Source organism: Labrus mixtus, chromosome 6, assembly GCF_963584025.1.
Source record: "Labrus mixtus chromosome 6, fLabMix1.1, whole genome shotgun sequence".
NCBI classification, from domain to species: domain Eukaryota; kingdom Metazoa; phylum Chordata; class Actinopteri; order Labriformes; family Labridae; genus Labrus; species Labrus mixtus.
Window position 1 is genome coordinate 14,147,406 of NC_083617.1, and position 21,433 is coordinate 14,168,838.

Consider the following 21,433-nt stretch of genomic DNA (forward strand, 5'->3'; position numbering starts at 1 on the left):
GGCCACAGATGTCAAAGCCATGTGTATTTTATTAATTATTTTCATCCTATTTTTCCTTTCCTCAATGTTTAATATACACGTTGTTTGGATTTAAAAAGTTCTGCCTTCCTCTACCCATCACGTATCAAGTCAAATACTTAACCTTTTCTTGTACCTATAGGTTTTGAATTAACATACACCCACAGCTCAGCCCCGTTTGCTCCACCTTCTACCCAACCTTCAAACCTTCAGTGAGGCCTGAGTGCCTGGATCTCACTCAGTCATTGCTAGGCCTGCCACTGTATGTTCATCACTCACTCAGCCTGGCCCTGGGAGCATGCCTGGACACAGGACATGACAGGGGATACACACAAACACAGTCACAAATACAGTCTACACCACTGTCCTCCAGGTCCATCAGCTAGCCAGTAATAATGATCTCATCCCACCAGGAGTGGGCTGCAGGGCAAGACGGTCAAGGACTTATTATATGCATGTCTGTGTGTCAGTGCAGGCGCACACTGTTGGCTATCGAAGCATATTTCCCACTGCAAATGCCTGTATTGCTCTCGGACAACTATGAACCAGTCAAGGAGAGAGCCGTGACCACCACAAGGAAGAGACTCTTAGAGTACGGCATCAAACATAAACACTTGTAGGAGAGCATAAATGAACTGACATTAAAACTATGGCAAAAGTAATCAAGTATTTTTTGTATCACCATGTTTCATGTAGGCCATTTAAAATAATTAGTTTGCATTAGTGAATTTTTAAATAAAGTTCTCAATTCAAGGCAGACAGGAGTGCTGACATTGAGACCCTGAAGGATGTTTGTGTGTTTATGAAGAGCAGTAACAGGGTCGGTCATCTCATTGCCTTCAGGAGTGAAAGAGCAAGTGGTCAAGAAATTGGACGTCGTTTTTGTTTGCCTGTAGCTGTGGTCCCTGTGTGTGTGTATCATCATCATCACTGCCCAAAGATCTCTGTAACCTTACCCAACATGTTCTTGCCCTCTGATATCATTAACATCAGCTTGTTGTCAACTTGTCGTCTGTCATGCACACAGCCTGAAACACACGTACTGAATAATTCAAATTGTTGTACCCCAATCAATGCATTGTCACAGCAAATAGAGGTTAAGTTTAGCCAGAATGAATTGGAACGAACAGGTGTTAGTGACAATAGCCGCTCATATTTTGAAATTCTTAACACATACTCATCCAAATACATACAGATGGTCTTAGCCTCATAAAACTGAGAAGATCCATTGATTCAGCTATAAAGGTGGAGTTTTCCCCCCAAAAATGACATCACAAACTGGCGTCCAGCAGGAGGTCTTTGAATTATTGGGACACAGCTGTATGTCAAATAAGGCACTGTGCATTCAGTGGGGGCCCTCACAGGCACAGACAAACCTTGTCAAATAAATAATACCTCATGCTGTATAATGTCCTGCAGGAGTCTGGTCATACGCAGAGGCATTGTTCAAGCTTAATCATGTAAAGGTTATGTTTTTGTAAATCTAATAGAGGATGAAGAGTCGAATCTGGTGATTTATTCCCCACTTAGCAAAGACAAACGTTAATGGAGATGAAGGACAATTACATGTGATCCAGTTTGAAAGCTGTCACACTTCATACCATGGTAACACTGACTACACGCACCTGTCTGCAGGAATATATTTTTATTTGAATTTTTTGTGAAGAATAATTACCAATTAAACAGCTGACTGTATAATTTGTTTAGGCAAGCTAATAATGAGGATATCTATCTTATTACAAAATCAATTTAACTAATTTTAAATGAGAATTAAGAATGCACTGTGATAATATAATCAGTATATATAAATTAAATCACAGGAGAAACACACTCATTCATCACTGCTCATTAAAAGGCCTGATCAGTAAAGATGATAGATGTAGCCTTCAAAGTACAAGGTTTCATGTGAGGTAACAGTAAGTAGTGAGGATGCCAAGCCCTTACTTGTCAATGCATGTTTTTTTTACCTAAATTCTCAAGCCAACCATTACCTCGGATACTAGATGACAGAAAACATGAATCCATATAATAAACTAAAACTGATCAGCTGATCATTAGGAAATGTTCCTAATGATCAGCTAATGATCAGCTGATCATTAGGTAATGTTCCTAACGGCTCTAGACTGAAAACATATTTCTTATTGTCAATAAAAAAACTTAAACAAACACACAAACAAACAGTATAAACGAGTGTGTGCTCTTCTTTGGCTGCTTTGGAAAAGGCCACACTCCTTTCAAAACAGAAGAGGTGACTCAGTGAGTACGATGAGTCTACTGAAACAGGACTAGGGCACTAAAAACTACGTACACACACACACACACAAACACTCACACACAAATATACAAGTAAGGATGTCCCGCAGGCTGCCATTTCTGGCTGTCATTCCAGCTGAGCATTGAGGCATAAGGACAGAGAGAGCGAGACAGGCGGGTGGAGAAGAAAGGGTGGAGAAGGGTGGGGGTGGTGACACAATGAAGGCTCACAGGGAGACAGGAAGCAGATGGTGCAAATGAGGCCGAGATCTTTAATGAACTACTGCACTGATAAGGCTGAGAGGAGAGGACAAGACAGGGTCGAGGAGTCCATATTATCTATACATGTACTGTATATGTGCTAGGTGCACATGCATGTATGTGCAGGAGGTACACACAGACACACAATATAACCCACAGCCATATTATATCTCTAAAAAATAAACACTGTTAATCACTGGGTAATGTCACATTGATATAAGGGATGAAGCGATGGAGAAAATGGAGGCAAGTACCGATGATGTTATAAACAAGAATTTAGTCGATAACCGATTTTCGATACTGAATAAATTGTTGTTGCTTATTTTATTTATGTTGTTACTAATTCCTCCAATCTGGCTGACAGAACACTATTACTCAACATTATAAAACCATAAGTAAGACAATTTTAAAATCCTTAAGGCCTTCTTTACACTATCTTTGAATCTCCACAGATTCAATTGTATAAATTGCCAAAACAACCTTTAATTTGAAAGTTCAACATTTTTGTAAAATATTCCTTCAAAAGCACAATTTAGAAAACATAACTCCAATTCCTGTGGACTTTCACAGGTTACTTGTAACTTTTAGAATTGATTTTAAAATTGTATTGCTTGTTTTTGTAGCCTAACGTGGTCAGGCACCGCTTACATTTGTGATCTGATCTTTTAACTTTCTACGAGCCCGATTGCTGTCTTCATCACTGAACTTTTATCTCTTCCAGAATCTCACCTTTTTACTAAAGGTGATCAAGCCTTTGCTTGGTTCATAAGCTTTAGAATTCCCCTCCAGAGGATCTCAGATTAGCCAAGTGTTCATTTATAAATCATCACTGGAACTTTTATTTCAAGTTAGGGCTCTTAACGTGTGTGCTTCTTGTTATTGTTGTTATTTGAACATCTTGATATGATTGCATTTATGTCTGCTGGGGAGGCAACCCTGGTTTTTAAAGGTGCATTTTGTGCCTTCATTGATAGGACAGTGGATAGAGTAGCAGACAGGGATAAGAGAGTGGGGGATGATGTGCTGGAAAGGAGCTGAAAGTCAGATTCAAACCCAGGCTGCCCGTTTGAAGGCCTCTGTACACAGGGCGTGTGACATAACCGTTAGGCTATCCAGCGCCCCTGAACTGTCTATTTTAAAGTTATTATTATAACTGGCTTGCTTTGCTTAAACTGATGTGTACTGCCATCAGTGAGTGTCAAATTATTTCCTGATAGGCTGCTATGTCAAAAAAGTATGAGATGATACTCCGATCATCTCATATCAGTTAATCCCTAATTTTAATGGCTTATCCTACAAAACAAGGTACAGATGTAAAAAATTCTCAGAAAATCTTAACCTTATTGCAGTCTGGTCAAATAAACACAAAAAAAGTCAAATTTCACACAACTTGTGAATGTTTGCCTTGGAGCCCGAATACATCCTTGCAAGTGCACAGCTGTAGGATGACAAAGACACATGGATGTATAGGTAGAGATGTTTAAGTGACCTTGTAAATAGGATCAAAGAGATATGACAAAAGAGTATTCAGCTTGTCTTTGCACTCTAAGAATGCCGTTTGTCTGCTTGGTGGTTTTTCATCATCAAGGCTGAGCCAGCTGCCTTTACACATGGGCTGCCTCAAAGACTCTTTCTACATGTGTCAATCAAAAACTGCTTGAACATGCTTGGGTATGAGGTCATCGCCAGCCCACAAACGCTCAAGCATATAGAGAAATGCACAGAGTCAAGGATTAAAGCGAAAACTGGGTCAATTAACTGTACTGGGGACATTCACAGCAAGTACTGAGGCCCCTTGCTGTTTCTGATGCTACATAGCCATTCTCCGTCATTGCCATCATCCTTGTTGTCGTGGTAATGAGGTTTCCTTAATGGCAGGTCAGGGTCAGCTGTGGGTCAGTCAGCAGGGGAGTGAGACCCTCATAGTTAGAAACAACAGACTCTCCTCCAGGCCAAGCATCCCTCCCTGCCCTCACAGCATCATCTTTCAAGGGATGTTTAGTCAGGATCGGCCCATAAAAGACTAAAATACCAAACATCTGGATATTTCTAAGGAGTCTTAAATAAAGAATATAATGATATCTCTTCTAATTCTGATTAGAGCTAAATTAACATGCAGTGTTTTTCCTTACGACGGGAAAGGCGGGGTTAAAAGTCATATGTTGCTGCGAATCATGGATTGTTCAAACTTGTTCCTTATATTGCTCTTCTTTTTATCTTTTTAGAAGATTTTCTGGAGTGACAACAGTGATGCTAAGAATGCCAAATACAAGTATGCATCTAAATGTATCCAAACTTCTACTCTAGTGCTGCAAAAAGATTTTTTGAATATAAATAGCATTGATGGAAAACCAGAATTGTATTGTAGTTTTTGTTTTTTAAAGGATAAGTTTATTTCTTACTATAAATTGGGCAGCAAAATAATGAAGTGCTTAAAATTGACATTCCTAAATGCCACTCACAAATTTGTTTTTTCACCTCGTACTGACAAAAGGACATTAGTCACATTTGTTTCATTTCTGCATCATCATACTTACAGCTGGTAACAACTTAATCAGGGATTCATTAATAAGAAATGATATGATAAAGATTTTTTATTAACTTTATGGCTTTACAATGATGTCAATACTTAATTGTGCTCAGAGATTTGAGGTTAATCCAACCCAATGGGTCCATAAACTATGGATGTTATATTCAAAGGAAAAACATCAGAGAGAATACCACCTAAAATGTAAGACTGAGTAGTCTCTAAATGCTGCAATTTAGAAGGAAGAAACAAAAAAATTGGGCTGGAGATTTAGGAATACAAGAATGAGAAAAAGAAAGTTGGAGTGAAGGAGTGGAAAGAAGGCAAAAACCAGTGTGTCTTTGCATTTTAATACAGACACACAAAGCTTGCACTTGAGCATACATGCCTTCTAGCCCACATCTTCCTCGGTCCAAAGAAACCAAAGTGAGACATACGACTAAATGACTCCAGGGCAAGATGATCTGGATAACAGAAACCACATTTCTATGGCTAACGTCAAAATAAAATCTCTCTGCTCTTACAAAGGTCATGTCTTTACTCCGTAAACTCTATTAAGGCAAGGGAAGATCATTCACACGTGTTGTATGCTGCAAAAATACAGTTAATAAAATCAGGTGATATAAAACATTCAACAAAAAACACATCAATCACAGGTCCAAAACTCTTACGTGTTGTGATAAATAGAAAGGCTGTTAGCTCCAGTAAAAGAATGAACAGAGAGATGTGAAATTTTGCATTTTTGGGGCTATTCAAGTCGGAGAAAATGTCTTAAAATTAAAATAACCAAATGCAAGTGAACTTAATAAACGTTCCACTTCAACTGTTTCAGTTCTTGCAGACAGACAGAAAATGGAACTCTAGGGAAAGAAATGTGGTCTAATAGACCAACAGTATGACTCTGAAGTGTGCATGTGTATATGAACCCAAAGATTCTGAGAAAAGTCTAAATATGCTCACACACACATTGAAGCACAGCTCCTGATCGTTCTACTCCGTGGTCCTGAAGCTAACCTCAAGTCAACAAACACACATGGAGCTGAGCAGAGCGAGAAAGAGACGAAGAGCCAGTGGTTATTATGCTTGGACCGAGGTTTTGGACTGTTGTACTCTGAAGTGTGGACTGAGTCCGGTTACAGACACAACTTGGACCGCAAAACGTCTCTTTAATTGGACCGAAGTGAAACATGGACCAGATGGCTTTAATAGACAATATTTGCTTGGGGGACCCATTCCATTTCTTTTTTCTCTCCATCTGTGTGCAGCTCTCTCTCTCACATTTCCTTACTCTTTTGTCTTGAACATACTGTATCCAACTACCTTATTCAGCATCTCTTTCCTCTCCACACTTAACTTTCTACATTTCTTTTCACCATAATTTTTTTTAATTGGTTAATTTTCCAACCTCATTGACACTCCTTCATCCATCTGTCTTCCCCACCTGTATGCATCACTTTCCTTCTCTTTCAATATTTTGTTGAATCTTTGTATCACTGGGAATATATTCTTTAAAGTCCTTAATATTGAGCTAATTTAAAAGCTTGGCAAGTTTCCTAAACAATCACAATTACCAAGTATCAAATAGTATCAAAGCGTGTCAAAAGTCAAAAGATAACTGCATTCAACCATTTCTGTACCTGCACATGAAGAATCTTCTGTTATTTTTTTTTGGCAGGAAATAACTGCAATATTTCTTTATTCTTTTTTTTTACCTGCGACCATCCTACTACTGCAGCTTCAAAACCATACAGCGTAAATATAAATGGAGAGAGCATGAGTGACGTCACCCGTCTGTTTCTGCAGGGAGCTTTGGAAGCCCATCGGTGACGGTCGCCATGTTGGAAATGCTGTCTCACCCTAGTTTTCAGTCAAACTAAGGACAAGAGCTGGAGAGAAGCCTCTTGACAAACTGTTACATTACGCCCGCCCAACAATCAGGTTCAGGCATGTGCCTATTCATAACTCGTACCCTTCATTAAATAAGATGTGATGAGTTATTTAAAAAAGAAATCACCCTACAGTGGCTGCTGATGAGGTCAACAAGTAATTAAACAAAAATGTTTTTTTGTAACCAGCTGTAAACATGTTCAATTCTGATGTAGAAACTGGCATTTTTAAATTGGGTGTGTATGTGACATCCTGGTCTCTTGGAGCCACCCTGAAGGGGACACTCGACTAACTGTAGTTTTTTGCCATCCATTGCAATCCTGGAGTTTGCCACTTGGGCCACTTGGGCAAATCTCATTAAGTGGTAAAGTCTGTATTTGGCAGTTCAGTGTAGCAAGATTGTAACCAAAGCTTTCAGAGTATTGTAACTCTATATGCCTGTGACAACTTTACAATTTAAAAAGTTTAAAATGATTTCTCAAATGCAGAGTTAGTATCATTATATTAACAATTACTTTAAAGGTACTGGTATGCAATTCATTAAAAGACACCCAAAGGCAACTCCCAATACATGATAAACTATGCCATTTTAGTTATCGCTCAGGACAGCAAAGCTCATCCGTACTTCTGCTCATTTTCTTAACTAACTTATTTATTCAGAGGTAGCTGGAGCCTTTTCTAACAATTACTGGATGAAAAAACCTTACCAGTAGGACACATCCAGAGGGTGAAAACGGCGCCTGGAGATTAGGTCAGCGAAGAAGGACTCAGTCTCCCGACATGCTGTCCCGTTGCCGATGACAACCCTGGTACAGCTAGTGTGGACAAAAGAAAATTAAAATGAAAGAAACAATGAGGTACAAGACAGCAAACAAAATGGTATAAAAATTAGGATACCTGTACCATTCACTTTCCCTGTTTATCATTAATGGTCAATGATTCATCAAAAAACAGACAAGTAGATTATGTGTATCTTAGGTATATCTGTGTATATAAAAACTACTGCTATTGCATTTAACTCAACTGAAATAGTAGTTGTATATTACTGGTTAAGAAAAGCAGCAGTACCTGTATTTCATCATAAGGTGGCACAGTTTGTCTGTGTTTTGTTCTCGATGCTGGCCTGTATTATGCAGGTACACAACATCAGTATGCATAATCTGACCTTAGAGCGGAGAGACAAGGAGACAGAAAATACAATATTAAAGGTATTATGATGGCAAAAGGCTTGTAAAAGCAATACCAACAGCCACACTACCATCACACACCATGGTTGTAATAACACATCTGGTCGTTCATGTTTACGTGGCATCATCATAGGGAGAATCCTTAGCTTCATAACTGCTTTAATTCTAAACGTTGTGTAACCCAATGAAGAGATGTTTGACCTGGTCTAAACCTGCCAGGTCTAAACTGTTAACAGCATTGATACCGAAGCATGTGGGAGTGTTTGACATTGGAAAATCAGCGAGACAAACTAGGGGAACCTAAAGTCAATAAGCCCTTAATTTGCTTTAGCACTTTTTTTGTCTGATAGAGCTGAAAATAAAATGGTTCTGTTATTAAAAAGGTAATAAATAAGAAGGGACACTGTAAATAATAAAGGTAAATCTTAATCTTAATCTTAAAACTCTCCTCAGAATTATTGCCCCAGCTGTTCCTGTATCATAAACAAGTGCTTACAGGTGCAACATAAATATGCATATTGAATTGAACTTACTAGTAGGGGAGAGAATCGCCAGCTTACAACCATGTCTAAAGCCAGGGTCCACCCCCATGATGACACAGCCCCTGACTGGACACACCAACAGCCGCTGCCGGAGGTTTCTCACAAACAGGGCGATTGACTCCTTCTCTGCTGCACTTGTCAGCTTGGTCCTAAAGAGAGGGAAAGTAAGAGAACGGCAGGGAGAGAGGGAAAGATAAGCAGAGGAAGATTAGAACAAAAACAGGGAGGAGAGAAAATTACAAGCTGGTGTGATATGTTTAATTGAAATACCTTTTATATAAAGGGAAAGACAAAAGAAGTGGGCAAAAAGAAGGGAAGAACCCAGACACAAGTTAAATGACTTCGTGAATTTCAATGGATGAAGGTTCTACACATTGAAAAGTCCCACTTTAAATACCTGTAACTCCTGGTGAGGAATGGCAGAATCAGCCTTTTGTAAGAGTCATCTACTGCATTCCTGATGATCGCATATAGGTCTTCTCTTGCAGATGTCTTTGGCCTCCACCTGTATTAAAACAGCCAGTTTGAGTCTTTTCTTCTGGTAAATACAATCATTAAGATTAAACGTGCTTACAGCTTGTCTCGCAAACTGACTCTCACTTAAAGAGCAAACATGCCACATATTGCACCACACAAATTTAAAAATACAAATAGAATAAAAAATATGAATAGTTATAAACTAAATTTAATGTAGCCGCACTGTTAAGGTTTTATAAACAGACTATTTCTTTCAAACTAATCAAAAAGATTGATGGGCACATTTGTCACCATTTTAAAATGATTTCACTTGTTTATTTTGTATTCCACTTTACAAATGCACCATTAAACGTATGTTGTTTTATTTTCTGTCATCTCTCCTTCAAAGTAAAATTCAAGTGTGGTTTAAAATCAACTGATCCTGCAGCACAAATCAAAGTTCTATCAAGAAAACTGTTTATTGACGATTCCATTTCTAAACTGTTCTTTGTGAAGAGAGAAAATATTCATTTTCAAACTCCTTGAATTTCTTGCTTGACTGAAATTTTTTTGTTTTAGAACTTAACATTTTTGATTACTGCACCAACAGGTGGCGAAAAACATGAATTCTATAATTACCACATAATGGCATATCCAATACATGCATGTGTGTGTGTGTGTATGTCTGTCTGCAGTGTAGGAGTGTTTGTGTATTATTGTACTTTTTACCTAATGTTGATGCACCATCCAGTGAAGTCACTCTTCACCCTATCCGGGATGTTCACCTTCACTGTCAGAATCTTCAGACTCTCCCCTCGGTTAATAGCCAGGGTCTGTACACACACGCAAGTGTCCATGCAAACAAGCACGTACACACATCCAAGATACAAGAAAACAAAAACACACACAGACAAATGTCCCTTGTTAAATGCAGAACAACAGACTGTAGAAACAGCAAGTGAACATGAGCACATGAAAAACAGACCCACTCACAAACTGTGCAGGTTACATTATTCTAGAGACAGATAACACTCAGGAATGCAGCCCAAATCCACAAAGATTATTTACTAAGGGTCTTTTATATCTGTTTTTAATTAGAGTATAATTTTAGGGTCTCAGTAAAAAAAAAATGAGAAGAATTGTACTATTCTATTGATTCTCTGAAATTTCAGTTGAAGTTAAACAACAAAGCTCCTGGTGACTGCAAGCATAAAAATCTAAGTGTTAGGGATCTTCATTTTACGGATGACTTTCCATTTGGAATCACCTTCGAAATAAGCGGGAAAGGGGCACAAGTTTTTGTGCCAATCGCACAAATCGGGCTAAGTTAGTGTTGAAAAAGGTTACTGTGTGTGTACACAGCGTATACGAGTAAAAAGCAACATACAACCAACCGTCAAAACACAAGCACAAAAACCACGTCTCTTAACTCTTCACACACACGTGCGTGTAAAAGTGACACGCCTAGCAGTCTATCCTGTGGCCAGGCCTGTTGTGTTGTGTGCTGCTCCCCCCCTCGGAGAAACTGTTACATGCTGTTAAGCAAACAGTAGTAAGTGTCTGACCTTTTCGGCGGGGAACCTTTATCCCGCCACAGAACAGGGCCAAGAAACAAGACGTCAATCTGGAAACCAAGCGGAAGAAGCAAGCTGACAAATGCCACCACTACGCCACCATCAGCGCTGAGACCGCAAGGCCTGCCCCCACCCGCACCCACACACGTGGTGCCATAACCATTACCACTCAGCAGCGCCTTCGGATGTGCTGCAGACACAGTCAACACACACACAGACAAAAATAAAAAAACACCAAACACAGCTAATGGCGCAGCAGAGGCAGGAATTAATGCAGCAGGCTTGCTTGAATTTGATTAAAAGTTAAGATTTCTCTTCTGTTGGCATGTGTCTGCTCAGGGCTGCCACTCTTGACTGTGATGAGATTTCTCAAACGATCTTCATCAAAGCTTCAAACTTTAATGTGCTGTGAAAGGAAGGGGGCGAAATGCTTCTTACTGAATTCTCTAAACATCTGGGAAAGCCTGGAAGTGAAATCAAAGAAGTAAATACAAAGCAACATTACCAAACAGGACTTCTCCGGGTTTGACAGCTGATCTTTTTTTAGATTACTGTGTTTGCAAAAAACTTTGACATACAGGCATGACGTGATTTTCATTTCAGGTTGATTACTATATGACTATAAGAAGTAAATGCGCATGTGGGGATTTGGTGATTAAAATGAAATCAGTGAGAGTATTATCACCTGAAAGATTCAATACAAAAACTGAGAATTCAATTCACAATACCACCGGGGAACAATAAGTTAATAGAAAGTATGTATAAAACTGTGACTGGCTATACAAAACACTCAAACATTATTCCTGTTCATCTTCATATATTTAATCTTTTAGATGTAGCAGACCATTTTCCAAGACCAGTCTTTCCATAGTACGCATACATCCTAAGGTGATGCATATAAGCACTAGTGCAAAACAGCAAAGCCAAACTCAGCGCTCTGCTTTTCTGCATTCTTTCATTTAACTAACCAAACTCAACTTCTACTCCAACTGTTGTGAATGCAACTAAGAGGCACAAAAATAACAAAAAAAAATGTGATCTGTGCCATTTGTATCCTTTCTTGGATTTCCACTGTAGCTGGCCACTTTCCTCGCTGGTGATGATAAACAACCTGGTGTGTGTCTGTGTGTCTCTCAGTTTCTGCCCGGGTTGGGTCACTGGTGGGAGACAGAGGGTGATCTGAAAGGATGGCTGATGTGAGACAGCGTGGAGAAGCATGCGTTTGTGTGTTAGATGGGGCCAGTAGTGACACATAGCCAAGTACCGGCCAAACTCTGACAAGAGCAGACAGAATGTCTTTCCTAGACGCCCCTTCACCCTTCCACCAGCCCCCGAGGGAGGGCAGTCAGCCAACAACTGTCCTCTCTCTTTCTGTCTCCATCTCTGTCGCACCCTTTCTTTGTAGGAATACTATCATCAACACATCTATCCACCCTACATATCAAGGATAAACTAACAAACACACACAAACACAGTGACACATACAGATTCACAGCAGACCAGCACACGCCTTGACCTGGCTGATACACACTGCACTGTGTAAGAAAGACGGGAAATGTTGTTGTAGAAAAAAAAAGTTGTTCTCTTTGCCGTATATAAGGATAAGGCTTAGCTTTACTTTGGCAAGAGGGTCAAATAAATAAATAGATTCAAATTTAAAACATACAAATATTTTTAAGTGGGATCCTTATTCTTGAAAAGGAAAAACCAGCGGCTGTTAGTATGATGTTTAACAGCTAGAATTGTAGTCTGTTGTTGTAAAACATTTGTTTATTCTTTTGATAATTAAACATGAGTAATCTTCATAAAGATAATTATTATGTATTGCACCATTATTCCATGAGATATAAACTTAGTTAATACTTCCTTTACAGGCATCGAAAGCTTTAAGAACACTACTCAAACATACACACACTGAGTTTGTCTGAGTGTGGAAATAAACTTGTTTTCCCCCATATGTCCATCAAAAAGTAGACTTTTATTGATGAGAAAGTTCTGTTCATCATTGTACCACTGCAGGCAAGCCCCAGATAACAACGTTAAACTACCATTTGATCACAACGCAAATCGCATTAAAAATACCCCACTGCACATTCGACAAATCAGCCCTGGCATTTTCAAGAGCGTACCGGCTGCTTATAGCTATAAGGTAAATGCATACCCATACGCCCTCAAATTAAAGCTGACAGAATTCAATCTGAGCTAATCATCTCAGCTGGTTATGTTAACTGGCTTATTCTTAAAGGCAGGGTTCGAGTTATGTGAGAACCAATGGGAGCTCAGCTCCCATAGAAGGCGACCGAGCTCCCATGAAAGCAGTACAACCATACATCTGTGAGGGTCTCTTAAGCAGACGCTTCATTCCCATTCAAACTGACAGGATTTTTCTCATATCTTTGTTTTTTTTTTTTAAAGAACTATAATTTTCATATCATATGGAGTAATGATAAATAATACCTTAAGTCAGAAGTATTCTTCTACATATATATCAAAATTAATAAGACAGGCTATATTACTTCGCAGAAATATGATGTGGTGGAAAAAGGGACCTAGATATTTTAATACTTCACGTTGTAGAGATACAGTGTTAAAGGTAAAAGTCCTGCATTCTAAACTTGATCAATATAATATTAAAAGTGCATAAGGAAAACAATGTGCTTTTACCATAAATAAAGGTTCATAACAGAATATCATGTCCTACACTATTACATTAAAATTAAGAATGCTTACAAGGAGTCATCCCTTGAGTGTTACAGCCAAAGTTAGATCGTGGTTGGCAGGTAAACGTGATGATAATACCTAATAATGATGATGACATCAACACGATCAAAATCAAAATGATTAAAACGAATAACAGTTGTTTTGATTATAGTTTCTCAGAGCACTGTGTTCGATTTAGTCAGTCAGGCTTTGTAACTCACATTAAGATCTGATATAAGCTAGAAATATCTTCTGAGCAATTAGATTCAAGTAATTTAACAGTTTGATGTGTGTATGGGGTGCACGAGCCACACGTGTCATGATAGAAAAAAACATCATTATTCTATTAAAGCATAAAGGACTTTAGTGTTGAATTGATGTTTTTATTAACAGACTTTTCAACAAAAAAAAGTATATAGATCAATCAATTCCTTATAAATTCCAGGTCTAAATTACAGCTTCTCTTGATCTAATTTGATTGTAAAATGAATATATTTTTTCGATGTTGCACGATTGGTCAGACAAAACAAGCCGTCTGATAACATTTCCGGAAACATTTTTTAACCCAGAAAATAATTGAAAAAGTATAAAAACGGCAAAAAATAATCTGTCCCAACCCAAATCTTTTCAAGCCTAAAGTGCATTTCAATCATATGATAAACAAGTAATGATCATGTATCCCTACATACATACAGTTTAAACTATCCTTCAACATACACTTAAATTCAGACTTAATTTCCTGCTTTGTATCTCTTTGCTAAACTATACAGTATATGGACTATACTATTGAAGACGCAAATGCTTCTTCGATTGGTGACCACAGGGTGTTATTTCCCATCTATATTTGAATTCCCATGTTCACTGGACCGACGGTAACATCTCTCTGCCTCTCCCTTCATACATTGCCCCATCCTTTTCCTTCAGCAAAACAGAAACGGTGCTTTAATGAAATGTGCTAAAGCAAGTGGGCGAGTGTGTGCTCACACACATGCCTCCTGTCAAAACACATCTCCCACCTGCTCCCACTTCCTGACAACTTGACGGCTAGAAAAGGTTCATTTTAGCCGGAATCTGACAGCTAGCAGGGTCAAAGCAGCCTGTGGATTAACCCTTCATGACAAAGGCGAGTCATCGAATTAAAGGCTTCTCAAACACTGAGAGCAGAGGGGAAAAGGGGAGGTGGGGAGGTGTGGAGTGGATGGGAGGGCTGAGTTTTCATCAGAAAAAGAGGCAGCGAGGCAGAGCAGGAGAGGTAAGTGACGTACAAATCTTCAACATCGCTCATCTGTTCACTCTTTTCCTCCCTTTTCCACCCCCACTCCCTCTCCCCATCCTGCTCCCGCCCGCCTGTGGGCCCAGCAGCAGTAGCTGTCACTACAAGAGAGCGCCTGTCAATCAAAGCTTCCTAATCCAATGGCATGTCGGCAGGGGACATGTCACATATGTTAAGAGGAGAGAATGAGGGGACTTGCAGGGTGTGCTTGTGTGTGAGCAAGTGTGTGCGCATGCATGTATGTGTATGTTATTGTATGACTGTAGGGCAGAGTGCGGTTTGCCAGTGAGTGTGGTGTGGCAGAGAGGCAGCGGGTGATAGAAGCTGTGGTGACACATGAGGCCCAGGACCAACTCTGAGTAACCCACTAGTCACTTGAGGGACAGAGGGGGAGCAGAGGAGGCAGAGCAGGGCACAGGTTGGGTAAATATGGAGGCACAAACGAGATTAACTGCGACTGACATGGCTAGTATTCAGAAGCAAGAAATGACACAAACACAAACCGATGGTGCGCTTTTATTTGTGTTTGTGTCTATGTTTTTGAGAAAGTAACAGATGAGCAAAACACACAACGCAGGTGTAAATATGTTTTAACCACCTCCTGGGACAGTCAGAGTCCCAAACCATGGCACTGTTATATTTGTAGACACGGGCTAAAAGGTTTGGGAACCCCTGTTATAAATAAAGTCAAATGTGGTACTTTTTATTGTTTAGTATCTGGCTGACAAGAAAAAAAGGTGTGTCAGGAACTAGTTACACTAAAATCCAGTGATGCTTGTAGAGCAGATAACATTCCTAGATTAATCAAAGCCGGCAAGCCAGATAAAATGCAGAATTAGTAAAGGCTGTTTCGCAGTAACTGCAGATAGTATAGAAGAAGTCAACCTAAATATGATCTATGTAGGGTAAAGCTTTTGAGAACACTCGGTTCAAAAGTTAGACCATCATTCAGTCAGGTGAGTCAGTGTCCATCAGAGTGAATGAAAATTAAAGGTAGAAACACATTTTCTAGAATTAATTAGTGTTATCTGTAATTCAATTCCATTTCCTTCTCTTCCTTAAAAGTTGACCGGTACTTTGAATACAGTTTACCCTAATTTTTACTCTCATGTTTAGTGACTTAGATTTGTTTGGGACTGTATTTCGTCCAATATTTAGTGGCTGATGCATTGAATTATTAACAAAACTGATGAAAAACCTGGACTCTCTACCTACCTGATGGGACTGGATGCGCTGGATGTTGGAGTTGAAGTTGAAGTAGATGTGAAACTTGTCAATGTCCTTGTTTTTGTTTTGCTGGGCCCCTGGTCTTTGGTGGCCCTGGACACCCTTCTCCTGCTCCCTCTCCTTTAGAGCTGACTTGGACACAGAGGATTGGATGTTCACAAAGCTGTTTTCACACCTGACACACAAAGAGAGAAACACAGAGGGCAAGAAACAGAAGCAGGGTATTGTGTTATTATTGTATAATTTAAAAGATAGTCTTGTTTCAGTAGTGAAGAAACAAAGGCTACTGTGAGAAACAGATCAGAAGTTTGAACCACTGTGCTAATGTTCTTACAATGTTTTGATGTAGCTGAGTGTCTCTGGGTCTTTTGCTATCATATCAGCTAAGATATGCTCCACACCTGTAGCCACTTCTTCCACTGACGACAGACCTATTACAAACACAAATACATAGAATTGCGATAGTATAAGTGACACACTGCATGCATGATATATATAAGTCTAAATCTGTATGTTTTCACCATTTAAATCAATGCTAAGAGTCTACCATACATTGACCATTAGCTACTTGTGTACATGCGTTTAAATCTTACCCTCAGTGCCAGGCTTTACCCATTCCCTTAAATCCAGCGTGTGTGGGGAGTCCAATAGAGCAGAGACGGCCACCTCAAGGCCGAGCGTTTTAGCCCTGCGAGCCTTCGTCAGCTTACTGCCTTTCTTATAAGGAGAATACTACAGACAAAGACAGAAGCCCAGACTTAGATGACTGACAAGAAGAGGGGGTAAGAGCAATGCTCAGGTGTTATTAAATAATATTGGAACACACTTTATACTTTAGCATAAAAGACATGATTCTGACCACATGATCCAGTTCATCAAATGACCGGCAGCTCCTTAGTTCATGTTCAAGCTCAGCTGTCAAAACCCCGTCCTTCTTCAGGGTCTGAATCACAGACTGGGTCTTCTTTGATAGAGAGCTAAAGAAACACAAATATACAAGAAATAAAAAAACTGAAAGCCCAAATTTGTGGACATTGCAAAAATGATAACCACACACCCAAGGTAAGGTGCATACAGTACATCTTAAAAATGACCCACAAGTGATTGGCCTCAAACCTTGACCACTAGCACCATCTAGTGGCCAATGTAAAATCTGCAATATGTCTGGAAAGTTTGCCTCTCTGCATGCATCTAACAAGTGCTGGTAAGAGTGTTCAAATGAGTTATTAAATTATTTATTTGTATACATTTTAATATTTATTTTTATTTATTTTAATAAGTTGGTTGGAATTTTTTCCTACCATAACTCCGCATACACCAGCTGGACATCTCGTACAGCGTCGGAATCCATGTGGTTTATCATCTCTTTGCGGTAGCGGACCATAAATGGCACTGTGTTTTCCTCACGAAGCAGAGAAATGATATTTACACACACCCATCGCTCCACACATGTAAGGGTGGACAGCAACTGAAGGAAAGGACAAACATGAGTATTTAAACAGCACATTTCAACACAAAATAGACAAGTGGACAGTAAGACACTGCCTATTATGACTGTAAACACCAACTATTATAACATTCAATTAAAAAAATATATTTTTTTTCTATTATAGGTGCTTATACAGTTTGGAAAACTTTTACAAAAAGCAAAAAGAAGCATGGTATTCTTTCTGAATGTCATTAGAAGTATGATGGATGGACAGTGAAATGATAAGAGGAAAGAAATTAATGACTTTAGTAAATCAAAATGTATAATCTCCAACTTTGCAACAGGTTTTTATTAAGTACTTTTGTCAGCTGCCAATGCACAAATACTAGCAAAGGGTTTACAACTACTTCAATGAAAAAGTCAGTGTTTAAAATACTGAAAACACATCATGCAATAGCAAGGGTTTTTTCACTATGACAATAATTTCCAATTATTCTCAACCTTTGAGTCTTAGCATATGGATGACACCTGATTATTTAATGTAGATTTCATTTTAGTGATAATCCTTTCATCAGACATATTGCTTCTCTTAAGTTAAATTTCTAACATCTGCTTATAGAGCTAGAAATGTCATTCTGGGTGTGCAGGTTGGCCACACCGAGAGTTACTGGTCAGGTTGTTTACCCCATGTATAGAGACAGTAGTCCTGGGGTGGGTGGCCCGGGCTCCACTCCAACCCTCGACCCTTTTTCCAGCATGTCATTCCCCACTCTCTTTTCACATTTTCCTACTCTACTTTCTGCTCGGTCGTCTAAATTAAAGGCATAAAAAGCCCCCAAAAATGGAAATCATAAAAATAAGAAACGTAATCAAAAAATCTTGAAGTTTGCTGTGTGGCTAACAACTGGTAATCATAGTGTCACGGATGCCCTGTTGGGCCAACTTCAAACTGTTGAAGCATGTCAAGCATTGTGTATTTAAATAAAAGCAGAGATTTTTCACTCCTGTGAAAGAAAGGGTGCACTAAAAATTACCTGGGCCAACTATTGTTAAACAAATAACTCCCTCCCTTAGCCTTTTAAAGTGACTGATATATCAGATTTATTTGGAACAGAAAGTTGAGGAAGGCCTCTGTACAGACAAAAATGTTGCCCATAAATGTCCCATAACTGTAAATGCAAGAACAGTTTGCGTCTGTCAGTGAAGCAAAAGAACTATCCCTATCATGAAATGACTTAAAATATAGGCACATACTTTCAAATAAAATACACTAACGAATCATTCAATACCTCTATAAAGTCCCAGTTCATACTGAGTTCATCCCTCAGACCGGTTGCCAATGATGGTGGTAAAGCAGTTGGTTGTCTGAAAGTGGTGCCACTGGTCTTCTGTTTCTTTTGACAGGGCTCATCAAAAGTGAAATCCTCTGTTTCCACTTCCGCTTTCTCTGCTTTAAGCCCAGCTAGTGAGGATCCTGCACCTGCCCATCTGTCTGCCTGGTGGGCTTCTGACATGACAAATGACAACCTCTACAAAAAAGACATAAAGATTCAATTGAAAAGGACTGACACATTTACAGATATTGGTGATATGTTCTTTGTTAGAAAGTAACAACAGAGAACCACAAAAGAGAGCTTTGCTTGTTTTATAAAAAGAACAACATCTCTGCAAAAAAATGACTGGATTTATATTTCAATAAACTAAGATTATTTAAGTATTTCTAACAGACAACAGTATACAAAGTTTAAGGAAAAGTAGCAAATAAGTGTATGTGTGGGTAAACTTTTACTCAAAGTCTTACCTCCTCCTTTATTCGAACACTTGGCCCACTCTCTTCCTCCTTCAGTACATGTGGACCATCTGCTAGTTTTTCTCCTGCCTTATTTTTGCCCTCTTCTATATTTTTCCTCTTTGTTCCAGCCAACCCAGGTGCACCAGAATCCTTCAGGACTTTGGTGGCCTTAGTTTTTCGCTCTGCTGCAGGCTTGCGTGGTGCCCTTGGCTTAGGTTCTTTAGGCACTTTGGGTTCTTTGGGTATTTTGGGCTCCTTTGGTTTAGCAGCTCTCTTGGCAGATGCTTTCTTCTCCCGGGCTGCAGGGGCTGTGGCAGTTTTGCGGGGCACTTTTGGTTTGGGCTCTTGCGGCCTCCATTCCTCAAAATCCTCATCGCTACTCAATGTCTGTGAGAAGGACCTGAAGGGAGAGTAGGAACAAAGTGCAAAATCAGCATGCTTGATGCCTGTCTATTGTTTCCCCTAATGTGCCAGGTCTAGTCACTTGTCATCAGGGGTGCAAATCCCCTAGGGGGGGTCCAGGGGCATGCTCCCCCGGGAAGATTCTTTTTTTTTTTTAAATATCAGCTTTAAAAATGAATTGAAGAGTGAATTTACAAACTATTTTAGCATTCAGACCGACTAAAGAAGCAGTGCAAACAATAAGAAAAACACAATTGTACACAATGTTTATTGCCATTTGCACAGGTACAGGACAGTACAGGTACATTGGAATTCTTGTGCGCTTCTCCCTGAGTCAGCTTCTACAAAAAAAGTTAAAATTATATATAAAATAGAATAGCATTGTAAGAAAAAAAGAAAGAGTACAAAAAAGTAAAAATACATAAGTTGTATTAACAGCTAAGCAAAGATATAATACAAAAAAATAAAAATAACAAGGGGAACACTGTACAATGAAATGAAAATATAAATATGTTTTCTTATTGCACATATATTTTTCACATTATATAATTGCACTGTTTTTTGTTTTTAATGTTAATATTGCACACTTGTATTGCAAGTGAGAATCTATGTTCTGTTTTAACTTTTTGATAAAGTTTCAGTGAAACATGAAAAACCCATGCTCCCAACCTTTAGAAGCCCCCCCACCCCTCTACAAATATTTTTATTGCAGATCTAAATGAATCACACAAATTACCTATTTGGGATCCAAAACGGTGAATTTGGCCGAAAGGTGACCAGTTTGCACCCCTGTGTCAGAAACATGGACTAGTGTTTCTAATTAATTTAACAACGTAATTGTATTGTCTCGCATATTATCTTAAAATATGACATTGAATGTTTGTTTCCTCATTAATCCTTAAGTATCTAGCAAACTGTAATCAAGACAGACCAAAACATAACACTGAACACAAAGAAACCCCTGCAGAAAAATGTATTTATATAAAAAATGTAAATCTCTTACAGGTCGGTGTCAAAGTCTTTATACTCGACAGCCTTGGCAGCTGTTGTTCGGTGTCTTCGCATCATCTGTGAGACAAGATTTCAGGTTAGTTTCTGCACTTTGAAGCTGCAGCAGCTTATCATAAAGTCTGAAGTAAACATTAACTGGTTGAATTGTATCCGTCATTTTAACTCTACTTACACGTAGCCTAAGATAGTTAAAGTTGTTTGTAGCTAACTGACACGCTACAGATAAGCAGGGGAAGAAGCCTGAAGCAGTGTTTAAATATCAATAGTTTTCTAGCTACCATATCATCACAAAGGTAAGTTAGCTTAATTTTTAAATTTGGCGCGCCTCCGCTAGTAAAGTTAGCTGGCTGAATTACACGTTGCTTTTCCACACACTCCCGCATTTTTAAACACAGCCTTACGCCCAAATAACTAGTTGTTATTTTTACCTTTAAATTGTTGAATTATTTGCGGGTATTCGGTAGGAAACTGTAGCACCTGCTTCCTGCAACAGTACGAGTACATCCAATGATAACATGCAAAAGGCGTGAAGGGCTTCTTCTTCTTCGAGTTGTATGCCATTACACAAAGCCCCCGTACCGCCACTTGCTGGACTGGAGTGCAAACGACTAGTTGAGCTAAAAACTCCAATTAATGTTTCACTGAGAATACTGGACGCTTTGGGGTTTTTTTTGTTTTGTTTTTTTACATGTATTTATTGAGTTTTTACATTTTACAAAAAATACAATACATTTAACAAAGCATATAACAGTCAAACTATATATAAAAAAAAGAAAAAAAAAGAAAATCCACTCCCCCCACCCCAAAGGGAAAATATATAATTAAAGAAAAGACAGACCTGAAGACAAAACAAAACGCAAAAACTGGGTAACGACATTATGTAATCACACACAG

General features: G+C 38.9%; 2 protein-coding genes across 3 annotated transcripts in view; one reads left to right on the forward strand and one right to left on the reverse strand.

The window, feature by feature from the left end:
• Positions 1 to 21,053, reverse strand: part of srbd1 (S1 RNA binding domain 1) — a 50,991-nt gene extending 29,938 nt beyond the window's left edge. Inside the window, exons 1-14 of one of the 2 annotated variants that reach the window (XM_061040103.1) lie at positions 20,968 to 21,053; positions 20,532 to 20,596; positions 19,136 to 19,526; positions 18,624 to 18,863; positions 17,207 to 17,373; positions 16,765 to 16,882; positions 16,499 to 16,637; positions 16,240 to 16,336; positions 15,894 to 16,080; positions 9,861 to 9,964; positions 9,073 to 9,180; positions 8,667 to 8,824; positions 8,015 to 8,111; positions 7,654 to 7,761 (exon numbers count right to left, since the gene is read on the reverse strand). In XM_061040103.1, the coding sequence (XP_060896086.1) occupies positions 7,654 to 7,761; positions 8,015 to 8,111; positions 8,667 to 8,824; positions 9,073 to 9,180; positions 9,861 to 9,964; positions 15,894 to 16,080; positions 16,240 to 16,336; positions 16,499 to 16,637; positions 16,765 to 16,882; positions 17,207 to 17,373; positions 18,624 to 18,863; positions 19,136 to 19,526; positions 20,532 to 20,596 (1,979 nt within the window). In that variant the 5' untranslated portion in view covers positions 20,968 to 21,053. Of the gene's footprint in view, positions 1 to 7,653; positions 7,762 to 8,014; positions 8,112 to 8,666; positions 8,825 to 9,072; positions 9,181 to 9,860; positions 9,965 to 15,893; positions 16,081 to 16,239; positions 16,337 to 16,498; positions 16,638 to 16,764; positions 16,883 to 17,206; positions 17,374 to 18,623; positions 18,864 to 19,135; positions 19,527 to 20,531; positions 20,597 to 20,711; positions 20,908 to 20,967 lie in introns of those variants that run through there. The other variant, XM_061040104.1, reaches the window with a different exon arrangement.
• Positions 1 to 21,433, forward strand: part of LOC132975527 (insulin-like growth factor-binding protein 1) — a 362,521-nt gene that overhangs the window by 333,093 nt on the left and 7,995 nt on the right. The window lies entirely within an intron of this gene.